This window comes from Oryctolagus cuniculus, chromosome 3, assembly GCF_051225735.1.
Source record: "Oryctolagus cuniculus isolate XC-2025 breed Fujian yellow rabbit chromosome 3, ASM5122573v1, whole genome shotgun sequence".
Lineage (NCBI taxonomy): Eukaryota > Metazoa > Chordata > Mammalia > Lagomorpha > Leporidae > Oryctolagus > Oryctolagus cuniculus.
In genome coordinates, this window is record NC_142869.1 from 65267276 (window position 1) to 65290952 (window position 23677).

Genomic DNA, 23677 nt, shown 5'->3' on the forward strand with positions numbered 1-23677 from the left:
GCACTGCAGGCAGTGGCTTTTTTTACCTGCTGCACCACAGTTCCAGTCCCTTTAATTGGTTTTTAGGAGGAGTTTGGACAAAGTAGCCTAGATAAAAGCCATTTGGAAAAAATAAGTTTAGCTCTGCTTTATGATTATTTTTAGAAAAATTTAACCTCTTAAATTGAAAAAGCACAAAAACAGTGAAAACCCGATAAATTCTAAGAAATGGGGTTTTATTTATTAATTTTTTTAAAGATTTATTTATTTGGTAGACAGAATGACACAGAAAGAGGGAGAGAAAGAGAAAGAGATCTTCCATCTGCTAGTTCATTCCCTAAGTGGCTTCAATGGCCAGGGCTAGGCCAGGCCAGGTCTAAACCAGGACTCTTTTTGGTTTCCCCATATGGGTGGCAGGACCCAAGCATGTAGACCCTCTTCCTTTGCTTTCCCATGTACATTAATAAGTAGCTGGATTGGAAGTGGGACAGCCAGAATTCGTACCAGAGCTCTGATATGGGGTGGCATCATCACAGGAAGCAGCTTAACCTGCTGTGCCACATTGCCAGCCCCTTGAAATGGGGTTTTATAGGTGATTCAGTGGTGGTTATAATCCCATGATAGTGATGAGAACAATGTACTCATTGTTTAGCACTCAGGGTTCTTGAACTGCCTTCCCAATTTTATTTGATCCTTTCAGTAGCTTCAGGAAGATAAGTATTATGTGAGTAGAGAAATTGTCATAGTGTAGAATTTTTTTTAAAGATTTATTTATGTATTTGAAAGTTAGAGTTACACACAGAGAGAAGGAAAGGCAGAGAGAGAGAAAGAGGGATAGAGAGAGATTGGTCTTCCATCCGCTGCTTCACTCCCCAATTGGCTGCAGTGGCCAGAGCTGTGCCATTCCAAAGCCAGGAGCCAGGAGTTTCTTCCACGTTTCCCACGTGTGTGCAGTGGCCCAAGGACCTGGGCCATCTTCTACTGTTTTCCCACGTCATAGCAGAGAGCTGGATCAGAAGTGGAGCAGCCGGGACTTGAACTGGCACCCATATGGGATGCCAGCACTGCAGGCAATGGCTTTACCCACTACGTCACAGTGCCAGCCCCACACAGTATAGAATTTTAAAGAGATTAATAAGATACTAAAGTAGGTATTTGACAACTTTTACTAGTTAATATGATCCTTTTCATTAAGGGACCAGATTTCTTCCCTCCTCCCTCCCTCCCTCTCTTCCTTCCTTCCTTTTTTTTTTTTTTTTAATTATTTGACAGGTAGAGATATAGACAGGGAGAGACAGAGAGAAAGGTCTTCCTTCTGTTGGTTCACTCCCCAAATGGCCGCTACGGCCAGCGTTGCGCTGATCTGAAGCAAGGAGCCAGGTGCTTCTTCCTGGTCTCCCATGCAGGTGCAGGGCCCAAGTGCTTGGGCCATCCTCCACTGCCTTCTGGGGCCACAAGAGAGAGCTGGACTGGAAGAGGAGCGACTGGGACTAGAACCCGGTGCCCATATGGGATGCTGGCACCACAGGTGGAGGATTAACCAAGTGAGCCATGGCACTGGCCCGGGACCAGATTTCTATGTTAACATAATAAATTGTATTTTACTCAAAACAGATAAAATCATGTTTGTTAGAGCCACGTATTTGTTAAGTTACATACACAGAGAAGAGAGGAAGTATATAAGAAGAAAATGAAGAAAATGTTTAAGTGCAGCTGAGAAAGGTATAGGAATCATGATATATCAAAAGTAACCTTTGAGCCGGCGCCGCGGCTCACTAGGCTAATCCTCCGCCTAGCGGCGCCGGCACACCGGGTTCTAGTCCCGGTCGGGGCACCGGATTCTGTCCCGGTTGCCCCTCTTCCAGGCCAGCCCTCTGCTGTGGCCAGGGAGTGCAGTGGAGGATGGCCCAAGTGCTTGGGCCCTGCACCCCATGGGAGACCAGGAAAAGCACCTGGCTCCTGGCTCCTGCCATCGGATCAGCGCGGTGCACTGGCTGCAGCGCGCCGGCCGCGGCGGCCATTGGAGGGTGAACCAACGGCAAAGGAAGACCTTTCTCTCTGTCTCTCTCTCTCACTGTCCACTCTGCCTGTCAAAAAAAAAAAAAAAAAAAAAAAAAGTAACCTTTGGACCAGACTAAGCACATAGAAATTTATTTCTTTAGCGCAGTACTTCTCAGAGGTCTTAATATTCATTGTGAGTCTATTATGGCTCCATCTTTCCCAACGTAAAGCAAATTTTTTTTGAGGTGCAGAGAGACAGATAAACAGATATGTAGACAGAGAGCTCTGCCATCTACTGGTTCACTTCCCAGAAACTAGGCAGAAGCTGGAAGCTGAGATCCCAGGCCAGGTCTAACAGTTGGTTGCAGAAACCTAACCACTTGAGCCATTGCCAGCTGCCTCCAGGATGTACATTAGTAGGCAGCTGGAATTGGGAGTGGATCTGGGACTTGAACCCATGTACTCCAATACAGATGTTCCCAACTAGTGTCTTAAGCCATAGGCCAAATGCCTGCCACTATTCTTTCTAGCCTTATCACAGATTTGGGAGCTGTTATCCCTAGTAATGCATGTTTGGAAACATCAAAATTTAAAGTCTTCAGTTGTCAAATATATTTCTGCTAACTTGCTAAGGATACACTCATTTTACTGTTGGCTTAGTGTATTTTTAATTTGATTTATGAATTACATTTTTAAATGTTTGAAATGGCTTTGGTTAATCTTGGCTTTTGTTTAGAGTATTATTTATGGTTTACTAAGTATTATCTAATATGTTATGGCATATTTAGCTATGTTAAAATATTTAGCCACAAGAGCTAAACTATTTAGCTTCTCCCGTGATATTTGTCTGCATTTGTACTTATCTGTTGAATTTTCTTTTTGGTGTAGGTATGCCCTTATATGTCAGCAGTGTTTTTCTCATAATGGCATGGCTTTGAAGGAAGAATTTGAATACATTGGTAAGAATTATTGGACAGTTAGATTTAATATTCTTGAATATTTAATTTTATGCCACTTCCCTTGTAATACCATTTTATTTTAGGTGTTGTATCTGTATACATTGGCCAGGTACTCTGAATAGGGCAGAGAGGACAACTCAGATTTCTCCCTCATATAATGCACAGCTAGTTTTTTTTAAACCTCACTGCACAGCATAATCACCTAACAGACTAAAAAATAAAGCTACCCAGAACCGCTCACCTACAGAGTCTGATTCAATTGATCTTGCGTAGGGCATATGTATCAGCACTTTTAAAAATCTCTGCAGATGATTCTCCTATACACTGCTATTAAAAACTTCTGTGGTAAATTAATTAATGCTTCTGAAAAGAGACTACTGCATTTTCTTGGGCAAATGAGCCAAGTTCTAGATTTTAAATTACCTAATGATTCTGGTGGCTAGTGAAGCATTTAAGTCATTGTTACTGTTTTGCTGTTAGTTAACCTGCTGTGTAGCTTGTTATGCTTTTTCTAGTAATAATTAATAAGTATGCTTTAGATTATCTTTGTTTCGAACACCTACTGTAATATTGTTAAAAGAATGTGAATTTCATAAGGGGTAAGTAAATTTTGAAGTGTTCTTTCTTTGCAAAAGTAATTTTGTAAGTTACCTAATTGGTTCTTGAACTTTTTTTGGTTTGTGGTTTTGTTTATTTCTTAAAAATTTCTCTGCAGCTTTTCGGTGTGCCTACTGTTTTTTCTTGAACCCTGCAAGAAAAACCAGACCCCAGGCTCCAAGACTTCCAGAGTTTAGTTTTGAGAAGAGGCAGGTAGTGGAAGAGTCAAGTTCGGTTGGTCCCTTGCCATCAGGAAGTACGCTTCCATCAGAGAACCAACTCAGTGAAGGTAAGAATATATCGTAACAGTTTTATCTGTTAAAAATGCGCTCTTTAACAATAATAGAAGCATAATGCTTTTTGGGAAAATTGAATTTATTATTTTGTGGAATGCATGGATCATTGATTGCTCTGATATGGCCTTCTATGTGATTCATGTGATGCGTTTCAGTTTTAAAATGCAGGTTTTATTGTGATAGGCAGTATGTAGCATTAGCTAAATAAACATTTATGAAAGTGAGCTCTTCATTTTTTAAATTTTTTTATTTATTTACTTTTTTTTGACAGGCAGAGTGGACAGTGAGAGAGACAGAGAGAAAGGTCTTCCTTTTGCCGTTGGTTCACCCTCCAATGGCCACCGTGGCTGGCGCACTGCGGCCAGCGCACCACGCTCATCCGAAGCCAGGAGCCAGGTGCTTATCCTGGTCTCCCATGGGGTGCAGGGCCCAAGGACTTGGGCCATCCTCCACTGCACTCCCTGGCCACAGCAGAGGGCTGGCCTGGAAGAGGGGCAACCGGGACAGAATCTGGCACCCCGACCGGGACTAGAACCCTGTGTGCTGGCGCCGCTAGGTGGAGGATTAGCCTATTGAGCTACGGCGCCAGCCAAAAGTGAGCTCTTCTAACAACTGTTGGAGATTTGACTAGTTCTCATCATGGGCTCATTTTTTTTCAGTTATCTGAGTGAAGAAAATTACTAGAACTGAGAAAATAACTGATAAAAGACATAAGATTCATGGATAAAATAGATTAGTGTCTACTACTTGAATCAGAAAAAATTACCAGAAAACAGGAAACTTTGAAATTGGAAAGTCATCCTTGCCTTTTTTGGATGACTGTTTCAATAGGAATGGTGTTCCATTGAAACAAAAATTTCTTTGATGTAAAATTTACCATATTTTAGAGAAACAGAATTTATTGGAATTTGTTGAGTTTTAGAATTTATCATGCAATTATGTTTTAGGAATTTTCGAGGAAATTTAACTTAAAAAATCAAAAGGTGATATGGAAGATCTATTGTCAACTAATTTTTGCTATTAATATTTGTTAATTAGCTCTGAGTTATAAAGATTGCAAAAATTTTGACATAGGCCATAATATTCTGGTGCTATGTCTGGTATGTATACTGGAAATTTAGTTCACATAATTGTCAGTATTTATCCTTTTAATTTTAGGAATTATCATTTACATGTATTTGGTTTATTTTTCATTGAACATTACAAAAATTGCTGTAACTGGGAATATTATGAGGCAGTAAATTTTTAGATGTCAGAAATTTAGTGAGATTTGAATATCTTTTTAGTTTATTTTAAACTGAAGACTGAACCTAAATATGTATGTTGAATTGGGCTTGGCTTTTGGCTTACTAACATATCAAAATGAATTTGAATACAGATAGCTGACAGAGGCCTTTATACTTCCAACACTGAATCAATGCATTCATCTTCTCCAAGTCGGCAACATCAACTCTAAACACGATGTCAAATGTTTTTGCTTAAATCATGCTCTGAGCTGCATGCTGTCACGTACAAACCATCTGCCTTGCCATTGCAACCTCTTGGAACTGAAAAATTAAAGAATTTCATACTGAAGATGCCTAGAGGAAAAATTGAAGTCCTTTCCATGAGTAACTTGCTTATGAAAACTAAATGAATATTTGAAAGTCAATAGTTGGGACCAAAAATAAAGAGGAAAAAAAGAAAGGAAAAAAACCCAGCAAAATAAAAATCGTGATAATAAGTCCCATGCTTATGTCTTCTGCTAAGGTCAAGATGGATAGTTAGCAACACCCAGCTATACCTTTCCTTCTCATCTAATTTAGGAGGAGCAATATCCCAGATGTCTCATTTTCTGTCTGAAATCTCCGGAATGAAGTCTAACTGGCTCAAACTCAACCCTAATAAGGTAATGTTAAAAGGTGAAGGCAAAATTTGAGGCAGGGTCTGAACACTCTGTAGTGCTAAAAGACCTGAAGCAACAATTCCACTTGGTTAGGATAGTTTCTATAGTAGTAACTTCTTCATACCTCTTCGGATTCATCAAAGTGGCCATGAACGTTTTCTTCTTGGGCTTTGCAGAAGACTGAAACTTTTCTCCAAGACTTCTTTCTCAGTATTGTGGTACACAGTTATCACTTCCAAACTGGATTTCTCTAGCAAACGACTGGAAATATTTATGATGAACAGATGAAGCTGCATTTGTTTTGAATACCAGTGGTATTAAAAGGAAGTATTTAGTAAGACCATGTCATCTGACTCATCTACTCTGTGCTAATAGTCAATGTACCCAGGGACTTCAACTTCTGGTTTCTAAGTTCTTCAATGATGTAGAGTTTTGAGAGCTGAAAAGAATACTTTATTTATTTTTTTAGTATTTTTAAAAAGTATTAAAACAGTTCCTCAGCAGCAAGAACTGTAGGTTATTGAATTTACAAATGGAATCAAAGGGAGCTTTGTTCCATCTGAACTTTTCTTTTCAACAAATATCAGTGACTGCTTAAATGAGTAAATAACCTAGAATTAATTGAAGAAACATTTTTTTCCCCAGTTTTATGTGAGACTTCGAAATTAAATTTTGTCTGGATTCTGATACTGGAAGATTCTGCACTTATGATGCTTTTAAAATTCTGGATCACTTTTTAGAACACTATATGAAATCTTGGGATGTTTTCATCAAAGAGACTTGGAAGAAATATCTCTCATTAATTACTCATTTGTATTTGTAGATTTTTTTTTCTTGGAACTGTGTATACAGATGCTATAGTAATAGATAAACACAAGAAATTTCCCAAATTAATTTTTTCTGTGAAGACTAGATATTATATGCTAACAAAGGAACTGTTCTTAGATTTCTTTTATGATTCCATGAGTAGTGCAGTAATACTTAAATCTCTGTAAAGTCACATTGAAGTGTTTTATCAGCTTTGGCTTTAAAAAATATGCTTTGTAAAATACTGGGTATATATGTTCTTTTTGCTAGATGTGATAATCATTAAATACTAGGTTTCTACATTGTTAGTATACCAGTATGATGAGTTTTTGACTAGCTGTTTAAAAAAATGTTAATATTTATTGTGTTTTCATGGGTCAATTGTGTTTATTTGGGGCTTATATAATTATTTTAGTAGAAAGTAGCTTCTATTAGACTGAATATAACTCATTTATAATAAAACTCATGGAGTCTAGTCAATATTAACAAAAATAACAAGTTAAATTTATATACTGTGAAATGTATCTTGGTAATCTGATTTCTGTCCTCTCCTTTTGTCTTAAGCAAAATACTGTTACCATTAGCTTGCATTGAAGAGGGGAAGTCATATTTTTAGTATTTTTATTATGATGCTCTAAGAAATTGAACTATTTAATCACGTAAATTTTGTTGAATTCTTTGCATTTATCAGATCCAAAAAGCTTATCCCTTTGTGTAAATTTAATTATGTGCTGCTTACTCAGGATGTGAGCTTGTCTGTAGTATGTTGTTCATTCTTATTTTAGACAGAAATCTTTCGGCTTTCTGACTCCCTTTACTAAAACACCTTCAACGTAGTGGCTTAGTTTTAGGTCATTGCTTAATAATGAAACTCTTAACTTGGTTAATTGCTTTGTTCAGCAATGGCAAATGATATTCTGTATATTGAATACTAGCTACTTTCTCATAGGTAGGTTACTCTTTAATTGAATTTTATTTGTTGAGTCATAAGGTTGAGTTGGGATGAAGTCTGTGCCTTTGCTCCTAATAAGTTGGATTTTCCCTAAGGCATGAAAATCTTGTAAAAGCTGCCTTGTTTAAAACGTGCAAGTTCAAAGACAAACTGTTGATTTTAATTTAACAAAGTTCCTTTGGGTCAGTTTATAGTTTGCATATAGTGAGCACTGATGTGTTAGCAGGGCATAATTTAATATATTAGTAAAGCAAAAATAAATGAAATTGTTTTGCCAGACTATTCTTTAATTTGCTTCCAAGTTATTCTTTCAAGATCTATGTTAAAAATCTAAAGGTAAGATGAAGTTCTTGCCCTTTTTTTTGCATGTGTGTGCTTTATAGGTGAAGCAGTGGTATTCATTATACAGTTATACCCAGTTTTATGAGTTTGAGTTATCTAGCTAAGTTGAGGATTTGCCAAAACAACTGGAATCCAGTTGTTACTGTTTGATAGAAAAAGTTTTTCTCTCAAGAATGTTGATATAGGATAAGAGAAAAGAAAGAAATTCCATCAATTATTTGTGTTTTATCACACTGAAATATGTTTTCTTGGCACTGTGGCTGCAAAGTCAATTTAAAATTTTTCTTACAGGTGGAATTAGGTCATTCTTATTAGGTCATATCTTATTCTTAAACTGGGCCCTACAGGGAAGAGTAGTAGTTTAATTATTGTGACTCATAAAGGCTGATTTCTCTTTTAGTTTTTTATGTCCAAAGATTAACATCTTCTAGAATGTCTTTTATACCACCAAGCTATTTTATTTTATTTTTAAATTTTATTTTATTTATTTAAAAGGCAGAGTTACAGAGAAACAGAGAGAGAGAGAGAGAGAGAGAGATCTTTCATCTGCTGGTTTATTCCCCAGTTGGCCACAACGGCCGGAGCTGGGCCGGTCCGAAGCCAGGGGCCCAAGGACCTGGGCCATCTTGTATTGCTTTCCCAGGCCATAGCAGAGAACTGGATTGGAAATGGAGCAGCTGGGTCTTGAACTGGCGCCCATATGGAATGTTGGCACTGCAGGCTGCGGCCCCATCTACCAACCTACTTTATAGATGGACAGAAAAAATTTAAAATTTTTTTAATTTGAATAGGCAAATAATACTCTCCCCATAGAAGTACAATAAGTACTTTTATAATCTGATTATGAAGTCTTGTAGTTATTAAATGAATGTGTAATTCTCTTTTAACCTTTTATACTTAGTTCCTTCACATTTTGTTTGAATGGCTTCTTACAAAATGACATTGACACCCAAACATCAAATACCTATCTCATTTAGACAGACTAACTGATATTTGCAATATTTGCAACTTTTTGTAGTACAACTGCTATTAAAATTGTTTTTCTGTAAATCAGTGCAGGGGAAAAAAAGTAGTCATGAATAAGCTCTTCGATTGTTTTCTTTTTTTAAAAAAATTATTAATAGAAAGAGAACTGATTTCATGTATTTCATAGATGGAATTCTAGGAAGATAACCATACTTCTCTTCTTCTCCCTCTCTTTCCCTCTACCCTCTCTTTTCAATCTATACCATCATTTCACCAACTTTTTTTGTCTTTCATACATTCTCTGAAATATAATATTGAGTGGAAAACTTTGTCACTGTAGAATTTTTAAATTTCATTGGCATTGACTAGTAGTGTTTCTTCCTGAAAATAGTAACCTCAAGTAAACCTTGAACATTGATACCTTTCCTGTTTCAGTACAGTATTGAGATAATCTGTCAGACAGAATTATGTGGGCCATGACAAACTATGTGGGGTTATGTTCACTTAAACATGTATAATGGTAAATTGAATCCTGAATTCTGAGCTTCTTGATTTTTAATTTTGTGGACTTTTTTGGTTTGTTTAAGAAGGTATACTAAACTAAATATAACAAATTGTAAAATTCTTGGCAGCAAAGTATTGTTCTATGGCTAGAGAGTTGTACAAAACTGTAACTTAAAAAATTTAACCCTGGGTAAATTGTGAGGGTAGATTACAAATGACTGGTGACTCCTGAAGTGTTCCTTGGAAGTACTGGCTTGCCCTTGTAGCAGAAATGGTCTATAAATGTCCATAGAGTTTCACTCACCACTTCTGCTTTTCTTTTCTGCAAGGGGACTTTCAAATTGCAAAATTCAAATGACTCACTGCATTTCTACATGGAATTTTATAAGATTCTGAATGGTGAAGCAATGCAATTTTAAGTTCCATATTAAAATGTAATTAGAGTTGTTAATGATATTTGACACAAACGTGATTTATCAACATTATCATGTAAATATTTCTTATAGTAAGATTTCATTAACTTGGATGTCCCTAACTGTGGGATTTGGGACTTTAATTCTATATGAATCCTTTTATAAGGAGGAAGGTAGTTGTAATTAATTCTTTAAACCAGAGTCCAGGACATCTAGTTAAGGAGACTTAGGTTAACATGTATGCATGTAACATGTAATTTCTTTGGAAAACTACTAATTATATTCATTTAGCAAGACTTTGGGCTCTGCTAACTGCTTTGAGTTAACCATACTCCTCCTAGCAAGAACATTAATAGCTATTTATTAAAAAACAAATAAATGCTTCAGAGCTAGATTTTTATTCTTTACTCAGAAATTGAGTAGTCCAAAGCTTCCCTGTTCCTGTCATTCCATCCTCTGTCTTGTCCTTTAAATTTTAAAGGATTAAAAGCAGCTTATTTAATAAAATTATAAAATTATTAAGGTATTTAAATTTAATAAAACTCAGAGAATTAAAGTAAATTTTCAGGTAGGGACTAAGACCCTTACCTAACTTCTACTATGGAGATGAGGGGAAATGACTTTTGACTTTCTCTCCCTAGCATACTAGATACTTATCATATTCTAACCGAGGACTCATTTTGTAGGTGGGTGAGGGGAGATTTGTCACACCTTTGGAAAAGGTGGATCCCGATTTCCCCAGTTCTTGAAAAATGGAGATATATACCAGTGTAGGAAAGCACTACCTACCTACCTGCACACATACACATGTATTTACAATTGTTGCTCATGGGGTTGCCCAGGCACAAGGGAAACAGTTTCTTCAGCAAACAATCTGGAAGTAATAATTTTGCTTGTTCTGCTGAACTGTTGTAATACCAGTTCTGATGGGACTCTGATTTTTGGACATTTAACATAAAATGCATCTTTCAGAATTCATTTGGAATGAAAATACGGAGTATTAAGTTAAAAGAAGGTTTATGGGCTTATTTCTTCTAGAGTTTTTCTTCAGTAATAACTCATAAATGGTATGCTCTAGGAAGTTAAGTACTTATTTTAAAGGATTTTTAAGGGTAATGTTAGACTGTGTGTGTGTGTGTGTATTCACCTTATTCATTAATTTTAACATTTGGATATTCTTAAAGTCTTAACTTTTTATCTTTCCAGAATCTTTAGAAGAACAAGATGTTCTTGATACTAGTACAGAGCAAGCAGACGAAGAAATATTAACTACAGAGCAGATAAATGAAGTGATTGAAAAAGCATCTGGCTCAGAGGAACCAGAGGAGAAACAAGAAGAGACCGAAAATGAGGAAACAATGAATGAATCCAAATCAACAGTTGCCAGAGCGGATTCTATACCTAATCCTGAACTGAGTGGAGAATCTTTTATGACAAAGTAGTAAATGCTTCTGTGTGCCTTCAACTGGATATGCATAGTCTTGTTGATGTCAGTTACTGGTTTTTAGATGGTACTTTAATCTTTTTTTGCCCCTCTGAGTATATGCTTGATGTAATTCAAATTCAGATTGCCTAGCTATTTCAATATATCAACATTGTATCTGCTAGGTATTAATTAAAAGCACGTGATATCAGTAAAGGGAGATTGTTTTGAATGTACAAAGACTCACACTAGACAGCTTTTAAATTTTTTTTGTCCATTCTAAAAGTAAGCAAACATGATAGTATTCTTGTTTTCTATATATGTAACATAAATAATATTCATTTTGACATAGGAAGAACTTTGGTTAGGAATAAGTTCTCTAATAGTGTTTTTTAAGGAAATGAAACACACTTAAAATTTGGAATATGTTATTAAAAATGGATAGAATTTTAACTCTTGAGATATTGCCAGTAGGGGGGAAATGTCTATTTAGTTGTTTACATTAAGGGATATGAAAGTTGTAACTGTAACTATATAGGCATTGGTACGAATTCTCAATAGGAATGCAATTGAACAGTCAAGTGCAGTGTTTCTTTTTGGTGTCTTTTATTTTGCAGCTGGGCCAAAGGCACATGATGTATATAATTAGTTTATGTTTACATATTAACATATAGGAAATACTCCTGCACTTGACTGTACTTGAATTCTGAGCATTATTTATACTTGTAAAATAATGATGATATATAAGTGAATTTTGTGTTCTTGTGTGTATTTTGTTAAGGAAAATAAAGATTATCTGGCAGCAGTTTTTTTTGTTAATATGTATAAACTTTTTCTAGTGTCTTAGTGGATGATTTGGCTATCTGAAAAGTTTTAGTAGGAAGAGCTCACAATACAATAAATCCATAGATCCAGCTAGAGCAAATTATGATGTGTGTATTCAGATGTGGTGCCTTTCAAATTAAGAGGACTAGTGACATTTAGAGGTTCTAATCAGAGGTTAGGTTTTTTTTGGTTGAAGAATACCTTGGGCCATTCGTTATATTTTTGATAGACAAATATGTTTTGTAAGAATAGTCAGTTAATTGCTGGTAGTCCACTGAAATTAATATATGTACTGAGGATAAGCTGGGAAAACATTTTGATCCATGATGATACTTCTTGGACATTAGATACAGTGTAATTATCTTTTATAGCTTCCTTTTATGTTTTTTCTCTAATATTAAAAAAATTTAAAATTAAGCTGTTATGCCAAAGGGGTGATTATAAAATAATGATGTGTATGGCTAATGTTTCTAAAGTTGTACACAAAATATTAAAAATTGAATAAAATATTTTAATCATTTAAAAATTCATTTTTATGATTTAATATCTCACATTTGACAGTGTTGTTTGAGAAACCAAATCTGTTAATAGTATGAGGCATCCTGGTATAGTGACCAGAGTTTTCAAACATACAGAACTGGGCTTAAGTCCCAGTTCTACAGTTTTTTGCAAGTCATCCACATTCAATGAGCCTATATTCTCATCTGTAAAATGTGAAGAATAATGCCTATTTTTCAGGAATATTGGCATGATTTAAAGTAACTTATGTCATGTACCCAGCTCATTGCCTGATAATTAATAGATATTAAGTAACTTATTGTATTTGTTGTTGAACACCTTGTAAATGTGGAAGGGCTATACATTTTCCTCTTGTGGATAGCAATTTAAAAACACTATGAGCATAAAATACAACCACTTGGAATGAAACAGAAGTTGTCTGTATCAATTTTATCATATGTGTGTATGTAAGTACATGGATTAAGGAAATAGGAAACAAACTGAAGGTAATTTTTTTAATGAATTTTTCAGTTCTTTGGTGTGTGATTGGCTTATATACATTTTAGAAACATTTGTGTAGAGTGTATATAAAGCATTCAAGTTCTCATGTACATTGTTTGAAAATGAGTGCTTCAGAGAAATGTGATTTAATTATAGAAATCAAGCAGAAGTTATAGGAAATACCTTTGAAAGGAATAGGACTATGTAGGAAAATTTAAAAGGGGATTAATAAAACTGATGGAACAGGTAACATGCTTATAATTGTGTAGTATCCTTTAAAATGGAGAGTCTATGCTGATGTAATCCAGTGCTTGAAAAGGTAGTAAAGTATCATTTTTCTGATTATTAAGACTAATAAAAATGATGGAAAATGAAACTGTTAAGTACCTTTAGCTAGAGTGATCTTAACTTCCTTCCCTGCGTAAGAATGCTCAATGGAATGATCATCCAACTCTTTTCATTATGCCCTCAGCATGCTCTATAAACATGGTCTAGCTTCTGTCCAGCCCTCTCTCATTCTTGTTGTGTAGTCACATGGGCCTTCTCCCTTCAGTTCTCTGACTGTATCAAGCCCTTTCCTGCCTTATGTCCCAGTTCAAATTTTCAATCCTCTGGGATGCCATCCCAAACTGCCTATCTAAAACTACCCTCTGCCTCTTACTCTTCCATATCACTCTACTTAGGTCCTTGACACAGTTTATATTTCATTTATTTGCTCTTGTACCATCTATTTTTACAATGCAAAGTCTGCAAGGATCTTATTTTTCTTTTCTTTCTTTTCTTTTTTTTTTTTTTTTTTTCCAAAGATTTATTTGAAAGAGTTACACAGAGAGAAAAGGAGAGGCGGGGGTGGGGGGGAGTTCTTCCATCCCCTGGTTTACTCCTCAATTGGCTGCAACGGCTGGAGCTGTGCTGACCCAAAGCCAGGAGCCAGGAACTTCTTTTGCATTTCCCACGTGGGTGCAGGGGCCCAAGGAACTGGGCCATCTTCCACTGCTTTCCCAGGCTACAGCAGAGGGCTAGATCGGAAGTGGAGCAGCCAGGACTCAAAACTGGTCCCCACATGGGATGCCACTACATGGCCCTGCCTGCTACGCCACAGCACCGGCCCCAAGGATCTTATTTTTCTTAATCATGTCTGTATCTGGAGGCACAATGCTTGAGACATTTATTGTGTGAATGAATAGCTTCATTCTGAAGTCCAGTGAAAATTCTCTTATTTCTCTGCTTGGCAATATTGACATTATTGAATATTCTTTGAATCACATTTTGTCTTTTGTCTTTTGACATATCTTGCTGTTTTCTAACTTCTGTGACCTCTTGCTGTGTGTCCTTTGTAGGCTTTTCTTCCCCTGCCCATCCTTTGTTTTAAAAAAGTTGATTTACTTATCTGAAAGGCAAAGTGACAGAGAGAAAGAGCAGTGGTCTTCCATCCACTGTTTCACTCCTGAAATGCCTACAACAGCTAGGGCTGCATCAAGCCAATACCAAGAGTTAGGAACTCCGTCCAGCTACATGGATGGTAGGAACCCAGATACTTGGGCCATCTGAGCTGCTGTTTCCCAGGAGCGTTAGCAGGAAGCTAGATTGGAAGTGGAGGCCACACTTGATCCCAGGCAGTCTGATATGGGATGTGGATGTCCAAGCAGTGCACAATGCCCAATGCCCTCTCCATGCCCATCATTTCTTTAGATGTTGATGCATCTTAGGTTCCACCTAGTGTCATCATGTCTTTGCATAGTCTTTCCTTTGGGATGCTTATCACTGCCCATAGGTTTAATTACTGTCTGTCTCCTGAATCTCTGATCTCTGGTCTTGGTCTATTTCATTTCAGAGCCATTTATGCTGGCACATCTCAGTGTGTTCAAGAACAAACACTCTTTTCCTTGAAAACTCAGCATCTTCTTTGTTTCTCATTTCTTCAAATAGAGCCCCCTTTCAAGCTGGTCTGTCCACTCACCTTTTCCTATATCCAAACTGTCCTTTCCTGTCTCCTAAGCATTTTGTAGTTAATTCTCATTTCTCAACCCATTCACATTACATTAATAGTTATAAACATTTGCACTCTATATTTCATGCCATACAGCATGCTAACTGCTGTATATGTTTTGTTTTATTTGTTCTTTGGCAACAGTCCTGTGAAGGTTTTTATTTCCATCGTAGAGGAGAAAAACAGGTATAGGAAGAGTAGTAGCTTGTTCAAACTGACACATTTGATAAGTAGAAAATTTAAATGTAGTGAACAAGTTCAGAGGCCCTTTTAAAAAAAAAAAAGATTTATTTATTAATTTGAAAGGCAGATTTACAGAGAGGCACAGAGAGAAAAAAGGTCTTCAATCTGCTGGTTCACTCCCCAAATGGCCACAACAGCCAGAGCTGGACCAATCCGAAGCCAGGAGCCAGAGCTTCTTCCAGGTCTCCAACGTGGGTGTAGGGGCCCTAGGACTTGGGCCATCTTGTACTGCTTTCCCAGGCCATAGCAGAGAGCTGGATTGGAAGTGGAGCACCTGGGACTCGAACTGGCGCCCATTTGGGATGCCAGCTCTGCAGGCGGCGACTCTACCTGCTATACCACAGCATCTTACTTTACTCCCTTCTAATTCATGCCTCCATCGTCTAAATTACCAAGGTTGTCTCTTTTTTTTTTTTTTTTTTTTTTTTTTTTTTTGTAAGATTTTACTTATTTGAGAGGCAGAGTTACAGAGAGGGAGAGACAGGTCTTCCATCTGCTGGTTCACTCCCCAAATGGCTGCAATGACTGGAACTAGGTTGATCTGGAGCCAGGAGCTTCTTTTGGGTCTCCCGTGTGGGTGCAGGTGCCTAAGCACTTGGGCCATCTTCCACTGCTTTCCCAGGCTATTTGCAGGGAGCTGGATCTAAAGTGGAGCAGCCGGGACTCGAACCCATATGGGATGCCAGCACCGCAGGTGAAAGCTTAATCTAATACGTCACAGCACTGGCCCCCAAGGTTGTCTTTTAAGTTGGTTTCCCAGTTTGTCCATTTGGCATCTATTCTGTACACCACAGCCTGAGTGAGATTCTGATTATGTAATGATCACCAGTAATTATTGTATACTGTTTTAAAAATGCTAAATAACATACAAGGCCAAATGGATGGTAGGCAGCTGAGCCAAGCCAGAACTCTGTTCTCAAAGATTAATTTTATACTGCCTTTCAACATGGTCAGATTACTTTATAACATGTTTTCTTCTACTTATATTTCTGGGTGACAGTAACTACTTAACTATATAAAAACTTTTTGTTAAAGATTTTATTTATTTATTTGAAAGTCAGAGTTACACACAGAGAGAAGGAGAGGCAGAGAGAGAGAGAGAGAGAGAGAGAGAGAGAGGTCTTCCATCTGCTGGTTCATTCCCCAGATGGCTGAAACTGTGCTGATCCAAAGCCAGGAGCCAGGAGCTTCTTCCAGGTCTCCCACGTGGTGCAGGGGCCCAAGGACTTGGGCTATCTTCTGCTGCTTTCCCAGGCCATAGCAGAGAGCTGGATCAGAAGTGCAGCAGCCGGGTCTCGAACCGGCGCCCATATGGGATGCCGGCGCTTCACACCAGGGCATTAACCCGCTGTGCCACAGGGTGCCGGCCCCAGAAGCTTTTATTTTACAGTATTACTTTACAGTGTTACCTTTTGGATCGGTGTGTAAATCAGTCAAAGGATTATAGAATGCAGATAATTCTGGATAGCTATTTTGAAATAATCATAGAGAAAAGGTGCTTTAGAAAATTGGGAGGGGCCGGTGCCATGGCTCACTTGGTTAATCCTCCGCTTATGGCACCAGCGTCCCATGTGGCCACTGGTTCTGGTCCTGGTTGTTCCTCTTCCAGTCCAGCTCTCTGCTATGGCCCGGGAGTGCAGTGGAGGATGGCCCAAGTGCTTGGGCCCCAACACCTGCAAGAGAGACCAGGAAGAAGCACCTGGCTCCTGGCTTCGGATCGGCACAGCTCCAGCCGTCGTGATCGTTTGGGGAGTGAACCAATGGAAGGAAGACCTTTTTGTCTGTCTCTCTCTCTCACTGTCTATAACTCTTCCTGTCAAATAAATTTAAAAAATAAATTAATTAAAAAATGAAATAAAGAAAAAATTGGAAGAAAATAAGTAATGAATTACTATCTGTCATACTTGATTATAAAAATAATAGAAGAGATCAAGAGCTGACATTTTGAACTTCTAAAGAGCCATTAAAAATAATTCAAGTACTAAAGTAAAAATCTAGGTAGAGATGCTGTTGTGAACTGATGATCTGCTAAATCTTAGTTTTATAATTTAGCTGCTTTCAAATTTATTAACATTTTAAATATATTAATTCAGTCAAGTAAAAATATTTGGGCTCCGAGTTTAGGCGGACAAGTAAATATAAAAGTATATTTGTTAGAATGTAAACATAACAATGAAAATTAAAGCCTTACTAATTGGATCAATCCATAAACTATTAATTGGTCAGCTTAATTTTTTCCTCCTCAGAGACTAATTTGCATTTTCTATTTTAACACTATTTTAAAATGGCTTTTTATCAGTTTGCTCTTGTGTGGAACTTAGATTCCATTTAATTTTCCGTTCTTTCCCCTCCAGGTCTCCTGTTAAATGATTTAATTTATAGGAGAAGAAAATCTTATCCACTTATGTAGTTCTCTTTGTTGCTTTTAAAACCCAGGTTTTCTGCTTTTTTACTTTTTTAAAAGTATTTACACTTTTGCTTTTTTTCTTTGGCAGCAAAATTGACAGAAGCTGGAAGTATGCTGTGGAGACTAAAAAGTGCTTCAAAAATCTCCCTCATAAATTATATTTTTAAATTCTCAGTCCAGGAGTCTGCGAGAATAGGCCAGATTTTCAGTTGCCAAAGACTTTTACCAGATCACTGGCACTTGAAAATAGGAAAAAGCTTGAAAAAATCATTTTCATGAAAATAAGCATTTCTATCTTAGTCTGATTTTGAAGGGTGAAGAAAGTGGGAATTAAATGAACATTTCTAAGACGCCTACTCTTGTCAAGCGCTGTGCTCCAGGTACTTTCTTGCATTCTCTTGTAGTTCTGTCAATCGTGTGAGGAAATAGACTACTGTCAAGCAGATTAAATTCATTTCTCAAGACCATTTAGTTTATGGGTGCTGTGGAAGGAATTTTAGCCTAGGATCTTTAAGTTCGTGCTCTTTTCACTGCCTAGTAACTGCTGTTCCTTTGATTTCTCACAGTTTTGTGAGAACTCAAATGTTGCTTCTTCAGGGTAATCTCTTAGTCAAAGAGAAGTCAAAACTCTGCACTTACACTCCTCCCTTGAAATGTTATCCTGTAATGTTACTTCCTGCACCGGACCGTAAGTTTCTTTTCTTTTCTTTTTTTTTTTTTTAAGATTTATTTTATTTATTTATTTGAAAGTCAGAATTACACAGGGATAGAAGGAGAGGCAGAGAAACAGAGAGAGAGGTCTTCCATCCGCTGGCTCACTCCCCAGATGGCCACAACGGCCGGCGCTGCACTGATCTGAAGCCAGGAGCTGCTTCTGGGTCTCCCACGCGGTGCAGGGGCCCAAGGACTTGTTCCATTTTCTGCTTTCCCAGGCCATAGCAGAGAGCTGGATAGGAAGTAGAGCAGCTGGTCTCAAACTGGCACCCATATGGGATGCTGGCATTGCATGCGGTGGCTTTACCCGCTATGCCACAGTGCCGGCCCCATAAACTTCTTAAAGACAGAGTCATATCTGTTTTTATTCATTAGTATATTCCCAGTGTGTAGCATAAGAAGACAGTATCATCTGTTGAATAGATAATAATGTGCATGCACACACACAACACAATGGAAAATACTGATGTGGTCTTAGTGCAGATCTTATAGTATGGGGATTGCAAATCCCATTTTTTAAATTACTGAGTAGGAAAAATCCCATATTGTTCCTTAAAATTTAAGCAAATTCCAACCAGTTCCTCTGGCTTCTTTCAGTCCATTGTCCTCACCATTGTTGGAGATTTCCAAAATGCAAATCTTTATTCTAAGACTCATTTGTGTATCGGAGATTCCTTAGGCAGCTTGCAAGGATGCCTTCAGAATTTAAATCACTTTTCCATCCTGTTTCCCATATTCTTCCTCCTCCTCCTGCCACAGATGACTATTTCATACTTCTGAGAAATGTCATGCTCTGCTCTTCCATGATGCTATTCTTGTAAACTCTTATTTCTTTACGACTCAGCTTTATCTATAATCTTGTGAGTGACATCTCCCTCAGCTTTGCTAAGCAGTTGCTTTTCTGTTCCCAGCAGACTTTATACTCTGTATATGTGACTTGTGGTCTCCTGACCTCGTTATTTGTTGTGTCTGCTTTCCTCATTTTGCCATGAACACAGAAGCTAGGCCATATTTCTCAATTTTTTTTCCCTCTTGATCTCAAAGCAAAACAAAATCCAAAGCTGGCATGGTGCCTGCTATTGGTTTAGAGCATGGGTTAATATAAATAAGTGATGGATGGACTTTGTCAGCACCAGTGGTTGGTGTGCTACACTACCTGACACCCCTACAAGTAACTGGATTGGAACTAAAATGTGAGAAGGCAGGCTCTGGATGTAAGAAGATAGAGACAGTGAGCACATCAGGCCAGGGGAGGATCCATTTGTTTTTCTGCCTTCAATGTCTGATGCAGGAGACACACAGTAACCACCCATGAACTGGGGGGTAGATGACCTAAGTCAAGCGCAGGTACTCGTGTGGGATTATAGTGCAGGAACTGTTCTTCAATTCTCATGAGTTCATTATTTGAGTAAAGTGTCCAAATTGTGAACAAAATAATTAATTTGGGATGGCTTAACAAAATTCTTTTCTTGAGGCTCCTTAATGGTTCTTCCTGCTCCCATATTTTACTTACCATAAGATGGGGTCTTAAAATATCTTTTTGTTTTTATATTGATTTTTACTTATTGTCTCATTTCTAACTCATTTGATGTTATGAGCAACAGTAAGTTAGGAAAATTCTGGATTATGTTGGTGCTTTTTGTACACATGTATCTGATGAGGTGTGGATATACACATGTGCACACACATGCGCATGCACACAAGTGGGCAGTGGAACTGAAGAATGTTTCTTAGTATATGAGCCATAAGGATTCATTCAGGTCTTGAGTACTTGCTTCAAATAAACAATGCAAGGAATTGTAAGCTATACATGCAAACATAAGTAGAACTTGTGCTAACATGTTTGATGAATTGTAGTCAATGAAGTTATTAATTTTTTCTAAAACTTAAAACTACTTGTGTTTTACTGTCTATAACAAGGATTCTAAAATTTTGCGTATCTACTAAGAATTGACATTTTATTAAATTACTGTAGTTTGACTTTTAAAAAAATCTTTTTGTAGCAACAAAAAGGAATCAAGTGTATTTGGAATGAGCTTGTGTTCTAAATTATGAGTGTTAGCATAGCTGAAGAATATATGAATTTTCAGAATAAAATAACCTGAGAACAAACAAATAAAACTGGTATGCTTGAGATGTGCTTTGAGCAGATGTTTTGGGTTCTTCCTGTTCCCGTTTCAGAACTTTTTTTTTTTTTTTTTTTTTTTTTGGTTTTTGAAGATCTGAATTCTTTTTGCTTGTTTGTATAAGCTTCTCTTCTATTAGGCAGTCTCCTGTGCTTTGGTTTGATGGCATTAAGTTATATTTTTTTGTTTCAAAACAACCACTGTCATAGTGTGCATTTTCTTTTGACTGCCACCCCCTCACCATTGCACCCCATCCAGCAAGGGAGAGAACAGCTGCTGTTGAGGTTTTAGTGCCTTCTGATAAGATCAATTTATCCTCCTAGAAAAAACTGGAAATATTAGTTCGAATCCAGTGTGAATGTCCAGCACTCCTTTTAGGTCAGGATGGCACAAGACTACTAAATTGTGTGTCTGAACAGTAGTGCTGTGCATTTGGAGCCGGAGAAGCAGAGTGGGAAAAGATGACCGGCCTTCTAATAAAGACGCTGGATTTGGGACTTCTCCGTTCCAGATGAAAAACAAGAGGTCCCGTGACTGACACTTCTGTTTGTAACAGTGCCTTCAATAGACACGTAAACAATTCAATTTGTGCATTATGGGTTTTATTGTCTCTAAAGAGTGATTTATGTCCTTATTTCTGCATTATTGTCCACCAGGAACTGCCCCTGTCAGAGGCCCTGTGCTATTTAATTTTTTAGACCTTTGTCTTCATTAGTACAGCAATTGTAGCTTGTAATCATTGTAGTAGACCTCATTGATACGCTAAGACAGTATGAGATTCATAGTGCTGACATCTGACCTTACCACTGGCTTCTTGACCCTTCTGCTTCCGAAACATGGGTTCATTTTTTAAAAACCCAAGGTAGAACTCCCATCTATTTTTCACACACATTGTGAGCAGTTTAAAGGTTGGTCAGAATCAAATATTGTGCTTTCAAATTTGATAATGTATGAGTACAGAAGGGTGACCTTTGATACATAGTCATACATCAACATGACATGAGCAGTAAATGCAGCAATTACCTTTACTACATTGAAATGGTGCTTTAGTTTTCATCTTCAGCGCAATTATTGAAACAAAACATTTAAAATGTGCCTAAATTCTAGTTATAAAATTTTTAAATTTAGTACTTTTAAAAATAATCCCAATTTATTCACTTATATTCAGCATGAGTTTCATTTTCATAAGATTCAATAGTTAGCTAACAAAGGATGTTAGTGGTCTTATAATGGGCAAAATGATGTAATGATACTTTTTTATGAATAGGTTATTTTTAAAAAGGATTAAACACTGTTTCAGTACAAAAGAGTTTTACCATATGTGTGTTAAGATTTATGGACATCTGAGGCCAGCGTTGTGGCATAGCGGGTTAAGCTACCACCCATGATGCTGTCCCATGTGGTAGCCTGTTCGAGTCCCGGCTGCTCCACTTCTGATCTAGCTCCCTGCTGATGCACCTGGGAAAGCAATGGAAGATGACCTAAGTACTTGGGTCCCTGCACCCACATAGGAGACCTGAATGAAGTTAGTAGCTCCTGGCTTCAGCCTGGTCCAGCTCTGGCTGTTGTGGCCATTTGGGCAGTGAGCCAGCAAATGAAAGATCTCTCCCCCTCTCTCCCTCTCCATCTCTCCTTCTGTCTCTTTAACTCTGCCTTTCAAATAAAAACATCTTTTAAAGAAAGAAAGATATATATCAATATCCATGCCCAGTGCTCATCTAAAGGAATATGTACTGATGATAAGGACCTTTATATTGTGGCAACACCCAACTGCATGTAGCGTCTGCCACTGTCAATGGGATTGATGCCCCAGTGTGTTCATTTATTCATTCATTTCTCCTTTAATGAGTGCCTTCTACTTGCCAGATACTAGAAAATAAAAGGAATGAAACATGGACCCTGCTCTGGGAGTTGATAGTAGATGTGTTTAGTCTAATAGTTCAGTTCAATCTTGAGCAGTCCCAAGATGGAAATGCAGTGATTTCACTTAGTAAGTGCTCAGTGAAGTGTGCACTGGACTCGAAATCAGGAGACCAGGTTTGCATTCTGGCCCTGACATTTTCCAGTGGTATGACCTTGTGGGAAAGTTACATCACCTTTCTGAACCTTAGTTCCCTTGACAAAAAAACAAAAACAGGTAGTGCACAGAGCTGCTATGCAAAGTGAGATTTCCAGAATGGGAAACATTCTTCCTTTATCTCTGCAACTCTCAGTCTACCGGTAGGATTTTTCTCTGTAAATTTCCTTTTATAGTATAGAGGGTAACAGGGATGCAGGGAATCCAGGGCTTCTGCCAATTTTTCTGCAGAATTTTGTGTCTGTGCATACACATTTTTCCAGGAAGAGGTGATACAACTCTCATCTAATTTTCAAAGGGGACCATGAGTCTGCAGAGTAGGAATGTTTGAGCTCTCTTCCGGGAGGATGGTTATCAAAGATATTACTTAGCAGTAGTGTAATTAGATGGACCATGTAAACAATGTAATCAACTCTCAAGTACAGTACCCTTTCTTTGGGCATTAAGGAATCCTTCCAAGTTTCTCCATGACCAGAAATAATAATGCCATGTTCGAAAGAAGCAGGAACTAAATTAGTATAAAAATACATTCAGAGTGAGAATCTTGATAGTTTTATCAATAATCACTTTTAAGGGCCAGCATTGTAGTGTAGCAGGTTAAACTGCTGCCTGCTATGCCTGCATTCAGTGTGGGTGCTGGTTGGAGTCCTGGTTACTCCACTTCCAATACAACTCCCTGCAAATGGGCCTGGGATGGCCTGAATGCTTGGGCCCCCACCACCTGTGTAGGAGACACAGATGAAGCTCCTGGCTCCTGACTTTGGGCTGGCCCAGTCCTGGCTGTTGAGCCCATTTGGGGAGTGAACCAGCAGATGGAAGATTCTGTGTGTGTGTGTGTGTGTGTGTGTATGTCTCCCTTTCTCTGTGACTCTCCCTTTCAAATAAAAGAAATTTTAAAAAATCACTTTTAGAGTGAGAACAATTTAAAATCTGTCAGGCTAGTGAACGTGAAATTTGAAGACAGATGAGAATATTATAAGGAATCAAAGGTACCATACTGGATTTGATATTATAAATATTATTACCCCCAACCCCCAGCTTCAATTGCTTCCAGGATTTCCGTCCTAGGAAGCTCCTGCTTACACGGTGAGGCTATAAAATGCCTCCCTGTTTATTCTCTCTTCATTTTTAGTTTTAGAAATATAAAGTACAAAGACAAGACAAAAATTTTA

General features: G+C 37.7%; 1 protein-coding gene across 14 annotated transcripts in view; it reads left to right on the plus strand.

Annotated features, from left to right (window-relative positions):
- The window catches only part of LNPK (lunapark, ER junction formation factor), a 105109-nt gene extending 92233 nt beyond the window's left edge, over positions 1-12876 (plus strand). For 6 of the 14 annotated variants that reach the window (XM_008258773.4, XM_002712301.5, XM_089328114.1 and 3 more), the window contains 3 exons: positions 2869-2939; positions 3655-3825; positions 10908-12876. In XM_008258773.4, coding sequence (XP_008256995.2) covers positions 2869-2939; positions 3655-3825; positions 10908-11143 — 478 coding nt within the window. In that variant the 3' untranslated portion in view covers positions 11144-12876. Of the gene's footprint in view, positions 1-2868; positions 2940-3654; positions 3826-5210; positions 5721-10907 lie in introns of all 14 variants that reach the window. The other 8 variants (XM_008258775.5, XM_070070656.2, XM_089328117.1 and 5 more) reach the window with 3 other exon arrangements.
- The last annotated feature ends 10801 nt before the right edge of the window (positions 12877-23677 follow it).